This window comes from Corylus avellana, chromosome ca10, assembly GCF_901000735.1.
Source record: "Corylus avellana chromosome ca10, CavTom2PMs-1.0".
In the NCBI taxonomy this organism is placed as follows: domain Eukaryota; kingdom Viridiplantae; phylum Streptophyta; class Magnoliopsida; order Fagales; family Betulaceae; genus Corylus; species Corylus avellana.
The window spans coordinates 16,244,499-16,253,204 of record NC_081550.1 but is presented as its reverse complement, the minus strand read 5'-3'; the positions used below and the strand labels follow the sequence as shown (position 1 = coordinate 16,253,204).

The following is an 8,706-nucleotide window of genomic DNA, read 5'->3' as shown; positions in this document are numbered from 1 at the left end:
CGGTTACCGGACCGAGTAAAACCGGAACCGGCCGGTAACCGGGACCCCAGACCGGGGTCCCGGTTCCGGTTCCGGTTCCCAGTTTTGGCCAAAAACCGAGAAATCGGACCGGGTTTACACCCCTACTCCAGTCCAAATTCAACATTAAATCCTAACAAAGTAAGTGAAATTTCCAAAATATCTCCGTTCAAATTCAAGGTACTTTTGTAATTTTATAAAAATTTTAGGGTTATTTTTTGAGATTTCACTTATTGCAAACTTCTGAAACATGATAATCTTAAATTGACAATTTTTAAATTTTTAAGAGTATAATTGCAAAAGTGACGAAAAATCAATAGTGACAAGTTAAGTTTTTCCTTTTTTTTTTTTTTTTTTTAATGAGGAAAATGTTAGGTGTTCTTATAGTATTCTTTTAGTTATAAATAGATATTATTTTTTATAAACAGATGAGAGAAATAAGGGCAACTTTTTTTTTTTTTTTTTTTTCAAATAATATTCAGATAAGACCAGGAGAACACGTAATATTTCCCTTATTATAATTATACATCATGTTGTAATATTATTACATGGAATATAATAGTCTAAACATATATTAATAAGTTATTTGTGAAATATTAATAGAAAGCAATGATGATTTCAACTGAAATCATGTTTTACATGAGATTTTGTATGAAATCACGTTTTCTATGATTTTAGATGAAATAATGTTTTAAAAATACAAGTTCAATTATGTTACTGTTTGAAAACACCATTTATGTTCTTAAATAGCTTTAAAATTATGTGGAAATAGGGTTTGAAAACAACCTTTGTGCACCGACCTCAATAAGGTTGGTGCACAAAATCACCTTGTTTTTAAAACAAAAAAATCAAGAGAAATTTACAGCCATCCAAATGAGAGGAGCTACCTTGGCCACATATGAGGGGGTGGCCACGTGCCCACCCCCATGGCCTAGGGGTGGGGTGGTAGCAAGTTGTCCCCACCTCCCTCTGGAGTGGCTTTTCCTTTTCCACTTGGGTGGTTGCCCTTCTAATTTTGTTTTTTTCTTTAAAAAAAAAATTAATTAATTTTTTAACTCAGATTTAATATCATCAGGTGTGATTGTGTTTTTTTTTCCTAAGATTAAATTTGGGCTAGTGATATATATATAACACTGGCGTGCATGAACAGTCATGCATGCCAGTGTTACTTAATTATAAAATATAATTAAATAATAAAAAAAAATTATAACACTGGTGTGCATGACTGTTCATGCGCGCCAGTGTTATATAAATCATTGCTCTTAAATTTGATATAATAAACTTAAGTCGCAACTTCTGATTGGTGTCACACATACTCTCTTTGGTGCCACCACTCATGGAAATTGCACTCAATAAAAAAATGGAGGTACTTTTTGGTTCTATTGAATGACAATGTTGTAAGTTGTAAATAACGTTGACGTAACGTTAACTTAACGTTAATAAAGTTATTTGAGAAATGAGTGACGCATTGTTTAAGCTATTGGGTACTTTTTTTTTTTTTTTTTTTTAATGCTCCCATTTAAAAATGAAAAGAAAATGAAAAGGTTTCCAATTGGAGGGTAGTCGCTCCCCTCATTTTAGTGGGTATCTTTTTAGAAATTATAAAATATAATTAAGGGGTGTCAGAGTCCATCCAATCGGATCCTCTCCATATGAACAAGATTCGTCAAGATACATTCATTGTCGTCTTTTAACGACTCAAAGTTTAAAAACTCCCAAGGATAAGTTTAAAAACTCTTAAAGATATTAAACTTTCAATTATTTCATTTCGTTAGATTTTCCGTTGAATATGTTAGTCTTGTCAAAATTCTCGGAATACCCTTATATTTCTTTTATAAAAAATATTTTTTTAAAAAATATTGCAAAGAAGTTGCAAAAATATTGCAAATATGTTTTTTTTTTTTTTAATAAAAAATAAATGTCTAAATCTTTAAAATTTTTTATAATTTTTTTAAAAAAAGTATTTTGAGAATTTTAACAAAATTCTAACAAACTAAGGTAATTAAAACAAATTGAAAATTTAATACATTTAAATTTTAATTAAGAGTTTATAAATTTCGAGAAATAATTTCGTGAAAGTTCAAGAGGATTGATTTTTTAAAGTATTCCCTTTTTCTTTTTATTTTTTATTTTTGCATCTAACAATGGGGATCCTAGCATCTAACCATGCTAGCCACAGGTATTACCTGATGATTTTGGACCCTTTCCATCAATTGTCATGATATCAAAAAACATGAAGAAAATTGCACAAAAACGAGTAATTTCAACGAATTTCAGTAAAATAATGTGGTCATAATTAGGATGTCAACAATAATATGAGTATCCGGATTGCTTCTACAAGCTCATATGCATTTTTTTTTCTTTGTTTTGTTACAATACTTTCCCATGGTAAAGGGGAAAAAGCAAATGAATTTTCGTTTTCCTTTGTTTTCTGTAGTAGCCACAAAGAGAAAGCATCAATCCTTGACCTTCACTTTACAAGCTGTGGTCTCCAACTCCTGTGCTATGCTACCCCTTTAGGTTCAAATGGAACAATAATTCCAATATCAGATAATATATGTTGTTTTGCTGTCTACTCTATTGGTCACATTTACTATGCAAATATATAAACAGCAAAAATTAGCTTACACTTCGAGTATCAATGGCATGTGCATGCTGTTGAGAATGAAGGTCAGAGTTCTTGCCACAAATGTCTTCACTATCATGTGCTCCCCCATTGAAATGATCGATGCTCATCATTAGAGCTGGCTTGACGAGTCTCTGCTTTAAAGCACAGGAAGTATATGAAAACTGAATTATCTAAAATTTCAAAAAAATTGTAGCAGCAAAAGCAGAAACAGGCAGCTAATTCTTCAGTCAAACAAAAACCAGAGATATGTTCTGGGGCAGTGATAATGGAAGCTAAGATTGTTTTTGTTAACAAAAACAGAAAGTTTCAGAATTATTTTGTCAATTTCCATCCTGGAAGCCTGCAGAACCCAAGTGCATGATGTTTCAGTCCTATGATACTTTTATTAGAAGTCCATCTTTCTGGCTAACTCCTGAGTAGATTGTAGTAGTATTTTAGTTGGGTCTCTCAATTGTTGTAGAAATCGTCTGTAAATTGTAGGAATCCTTTCAGTTTCAATGGTGGTTAGGAGTTTATTCCCAAACATATATTTGAAGGAGGTTCAGGTTCTGTTTTAAGAACCTACCCTTTTTTTCTTTCCTTTTTTATGAGCATCACATCAGAAACTAAATCTAATTCACATAAAGTGCAATATCTTGATCATGTAGAGAATTTATGAACTGATTTCATGAATGTTCGTCATGGTGACTTCTAATATAACATTAACTTCACCTTTATTTTGTAACAAATCCCTTTCTGATGATTAAAGAATGTAATCGGTGCATTATAAATGCCAATATGGGGAGAAAAAATGAAAGATTCCATCTTTTTAAGTGCTTAAATGACTGCAAATAAACACCCAAGTGTACAGGGTAGGAACAAACAGATACCAACTATTAACATATAAAAATGAAGCAATATAGCAAGATTCTGCCTCGTCATTCAATATTTTCAAATTTGATGTTTATTTGATACACTGACTCAGTGATTCAACAAGAATTGAAGAAACTAGGAGCTCTTACTTGACCTAGGCCGCTTTCCTTTTCTTTTATTTTCTCTTTTTCTTTTTTTATTGTAGATTTTTAATGGCTAGGACAATTCATCCATTCTGCTAATCTACAAGATGCTACACAATATACTATGTTTGTCCAGTTAAACTAACAAAAACTAGTGCTAACATGAGCAAATATGGAAAATAAAGATTGCACAAGATAACCAATATAAATTCCATCCTCAAACATGAAAAAGGGAATGGTGACTTCACATCCAAAAACAAAAATCTCTCCAAATGGTGAGTTCAGGAAAATTTGCATATGTATACGCGCACACACCATATAAACACACATACATATACTCTTTGGCCTCGGAAGCGCAATTATGCTTTGCTACTAAAGCTATCAACTTCCATGTCTAATACTTAAATGGAGAACTGCAATTCATGCATTTATTTACTGATTCCATCAAAATCCTACCAATGAGTTTTCGGAAGTTTGGAATCTTCTTACCTCATTTAACGTAGAGTCGCTTTGTTGCACGAGTTCAAACATTTGTTGCACAGTCATCCCATACCATTCATCAATCCAACCAAAACAATGACGATGACTTTCCAAGAAAAGAGCCCTTTCACCCTATGTATTTTTTGATTTTTAAAAAAAGAAAAGAAAAAGAAGACATGTTAATATTTTTCTTTTGAGTGGAGATTGAAAGATATAGTAATTTAATCATTGTTCAAGCAACAATATAGTAATAGTAAACAAAGGTAACCAAAATTTTTTCTTCTCTTTCTAATTATCCATTCTTCTTGTTCTTTCATCTTTATCCTTTTTTCTTAAATTCAAGCAGTTTTAAAGGCTTTTCACATACTCAAGGGACACATGTCATTGTTATAGAACAAAACTTTGTCCTGTTTTAAAACTTTCTTATCTCAGTCCTTTCTACTCCTATTCCCCTTTTTTACCCAAGGGATTTGGAAAAATAAAAATAAAAACATAGAATAGAGAACATGCAGGGAATAGGGATTAGAATCTGATAAAGCTCTGCAATGTACCATGAGCATTAGAATGGGTTTTCTTGAATTTTTTAATTCCCTTTTCTTATACCTAAGTTTCCTTCACTAATTATGTAAACAAAATAATTAATAGTGCACAAAAAGTAACGATTCAGCATCCAAACATTGATTATTGACTTATGTTATAATCCAACTGCAAATTTATATTTGCAGTGAAAATTTAAAGCATTGATGCTCAAAATCTGGTTGGCGTCTACTTAATGGAATCTGTATTTCATTTGGCAAGTCAGCCCAACAAATATCGACTATTGGGATTGCCAGATAATTTGTAGTCAAAGTAATACATTAAGAATCTTTGAAGTCAAAGAGATAGTACCGCTAGCAGAGCCAGTTCAAGCCGACGACCAAAACCCCAATATGGTGCATCAATTGTCACCAATTTGTATGCAGTCATAACTGGATCAGACCTTTCCTGTAAATGAATTTCACCATCATTAAAAAAAACAAACTAGTTTTGCATGACCATTTGAGAAACATGCAAATCAGAAGGTGCACTTCAATATTTTAGAAAGAAAAACAAAAAATATATATATCCATAAGATATTTATAGCCAAAAGCAAATATAATTGTGTAAGGATGAATGACTAAAAAAAGCATATAGAAAATGGTTCATTTTAGAGACAAAAATTTGAGCTTTGTGTGAAGTGAGGTAAGGGATCTGGGAACTCTGCCCGAACAGAGAATAAAGAGGTAAAAAGTGAGAAAAAGCCCTTCGAAGAATGGAAACAAAAGAATCAGGACTATGCACTTCAAATAAATTTCATTAACAAAAATAAATTTATGCAAGGAAATTCCAACCTGCCAACGCTTCAGAAGTGGACCACGGCCAGTTCTTGCGGATTTGAATTTAGAAAAGTCTAAACTGCACCTTCCAACTAAGTGACTCCAACAATCACTTCCTGGAAAAGCTATATCAATATATTCGACCTGCCTGGCTGCCAGCTGTTCTTTGCTTAAACCATGCACCTGGTTTGTCAGCTTCACAGTTGAGAGAGACCGAAAAAACCAACAAAAAAGTAGAATAGAATGCAATTGCTTGATGAACAATTTAAACCCACGCAATTGCTACAAGAGGCCAAAGAAATCAACAAGAAAAAGAAAGGTAGAATAGAATGTGATGAACTTGCTAACATAATGATAAAGCTAAGGATTTTTACTATTTCAGTCAAAAAAGCCAATAGAGAGATTCAAAGAAACTAACATTTTCTGAGTGCCCATTGTCAGCCCTATGAACGGTTTCAATGGTTAACTGAAACTTGGTAAAGTATGTGCACTGCACAAAAGCAAAACCAATGAACATGTTATTACTGTGAACTGTAACAACTGCCCAGTAATATTTTTGGAACTGAAATTTGATTGGGAAAGAGAACAATTATACCTTCAGTACTGAGTAATGCAGCATCCATTTTCAGATAAAAACCAAAAAGACATCAATAGAAGTATAAATACAAACACATAGAGTGAAGCAAAAGAGGACATGGCAAACCTGATTTGCATCTTGGGTATGCGTTCCAGGCTTCCTCTTGCATGTTGAGAGCATGTGCCGGTGCAAATTTTGTAAGCCAAGCAGGCACTTTACTGCAGAAAGATTTCAATATTAAGAGATCATAATAACTGCCACTTAAATAAGATGAAATTTTATTCACAGCCAACAATTTTCTAGAAATGATCTACTTAAACAGAAATAATAAAACTAAGTAAAACAAAGGCCACCAAGTAGGTGCTCTTTCAAGCACTTGAGCACTAGAATCAAAGTCATCATATTGATTCTAATTGCCCACTTTACCCCTTTTACAAACACTTGTGTATTTAAACAACTTCTTTCCATTTCATTATATAAAAGTTATCATTATTATATGATTACCTTTGTAGACGATAAACTTTAGAAGTGTATTGACCCTTTCCATGCACACCATCTTCGAAGGGTCTGCTCTCAAGCACTTCAATTCCTTCAGTACCAGTCGTGTTCTGCTGCTGCATCTTCCTGACCATATACATCTGCGCTGTCTCATACTGCAAACAAAACAATTGTGGGGAAAAAAAGAAAACAACACAGTCCTGTCAGAACCGAAATGGGGTGTTTCTGTCTCAAAAATTTTAAACCATTGTCCTGTTTTACCTCTTCCAACGACATGGGCATCACAATCCGACTTCAAAATATCCCCCATCGAGAAAGTTATCAGCTAAGGAAACCCAATAAAAACAGTATGAAGAAAATAATACAGAAAAAAAAACCAAAAAAAAAAAAAAAACAGTTTCATTTCAAAAACCATAAAATTTGTTTAATTTTCTTTTCTATTTCCTGAAGTCAGCCAATGGGAAAACAGCAAAACAGAAGGATACAATTCCTTGATCAGAACCATCTCCGGGAGATTCCTTCAACTGTGTCAATCGGGTTCGGGTTGCAGTGAGATACGACTGAAACGGCGTGTAGCTTCAAGAGCAGACAGAATTGAACCCAGCGGAACCAAAGAGAGAGCAGGAGAGAGAAAATAGGAAGCAAGTGGAAACTACGAATGAATATGCTCTTGCGGAATGGCTGGTGATCTGCTTTTTCGTGGCTCGTGGGTCGGTCTGAGAAAGATGGACAACGATGCGTAGGCGTAAACGTTAAGGTTCTTTCTCTTTCTTTTTCTGTGCAAATGGTTGAGGTCCATTCAATGCGTCGATTTGACATTTTGCTTTCTTACTCTTCATTTGGACCGCGTCCTCCTCAGACGGCACCGCCAAACGACTTCAAACAATTTAGCCGAAAGAGCAATAAGATTTTCGTCCCCATTTTAATTAAAAAGTTATATTTTCCTCTATTTTAAATTTTAATTATTGCTTTTTAAAAATATTTAAGAAAACTTCACTTTAATCTCATGAATCTCCACGCGATTTGACAAATTTTTAAATTTTTAAATCTCTCAATTTGGATCCCTAAATTTTTAATTGCTCTCAATGTGAACCCCTCCGTCAATTTTAGCCGTTAAAAAAAAATAATAATAAAAAATAAAATATCCCTAATTTTCGTTTTTTTTTTAAATTAAAAAAAATTTTGAAATTAAGGATAAAGTTAGAATTTTATACAAAATTTAAGGGTGAGAGGTTTTGTCAAATCACATGGAAGTTTAGGAGGCTAAACTGAAGTTTTTCCAAATATTTATAATATACTCTGTGTGAGCTTTTTCATCCCACTCAATAAATGTTTTAATTTAAATAAAAAGTAATGTTATATTTCACCCTCATTTACTTTTTTTTTTTTTTTTTAAAGTGGTTGCCGTCATATCTACAGGTATAACATGAGTGTGAAAAGTAACATTATTTTGTAGCTAAAAATGATTACTTTTTTTTTTTTTTTTTTTAACAACCAACCTTTTCAAATCACCTATATCAGCTTAACATTGAAACATTATTGAGACGAGAACATTTAAAGAGTTAAACAAAGCATATATCATATTTGGATGGAATAAATTTTTCATTGTATCTATGATATTATTTTATTAGAACTAAATGCTTTATTTTTATGAAATGAATAAAGATTAAACATTGTTATATATATATAAAACTATACACACGGCATCATCAAAGAATATTACAATTAGAATTTATTAATTCTACTAAAAAAAAAAAAATTAGAATTTACTAATGGCGTAATCAATATGGGTAAGATTCTATTAATAAGATTTAGTCAAGGAAGATAAAGTAATTAATTATTGAGTTTGATAATGAAACTCATTTAATACAAATTTATTTAGAAACTAATATGGTAGTTTATAATTGACAAAATAATTAAGCAAAAAATCATACTTTTCAACTTATTTTTTTATTTTTTATTTTTTTGAAAAAATACCAACGTCACTTTTATTAAAGAACCAAACAGAAGCAGTAAAAAAGCTCCTCCTAGGCAATCGCATGACTACAATCCGAGAAAGCATCATATCCAAACATCTCTAATTTCTCCCAAATGGCCTATTGGACAGCAGAATATGCCACCTCAAAGGGTACCCATTCCATTGCTCCCATAAGG

At 32.3% G+C, this 8,706-nt stretch overlaps 1 protein-coding gene across 1 annotated transcript; it reads right to left on the bottom strand.

Annotated features, from left to right (window-relative positions):
* Positions 1 to 2,276: 2,276 nt before the first annotated feature.
* Positions 2,277 to 7,332, bottom strand: LOC132164556 (uncharacterized). The gene is made up of 11 exons (XM_059575089.1): positions 7,038 to 7,332; positions 6,814 to 6,844; positions 6,559 to 6,707; positions 6,181 to 6,272; positions 6,073 to 6,080; positions 5,896 to 5,967; positions 5,493 to 5,660; positions 5,011 to 5,106; positions 4,132 to 4,254; positions 2,647 to 2,778; positions 2,277 to 2,532 (listed from the first exon to the last, which is right to left on the bottom strand). Exons 1-11 carry the CDS (start codon positions 7,055 to 7,057, stop codon positions 2,527 to 2,529), a joined length of 897 nt encoding a protein of 298 aa, XP_059431072.1. The 5' UTR covers positions 7,058 to 7,332; the 3' UTR covers positions 2,277 to 2,526.
* Positions 7,333 to 8,706: the final 1,374 nt, after the last annotated feature.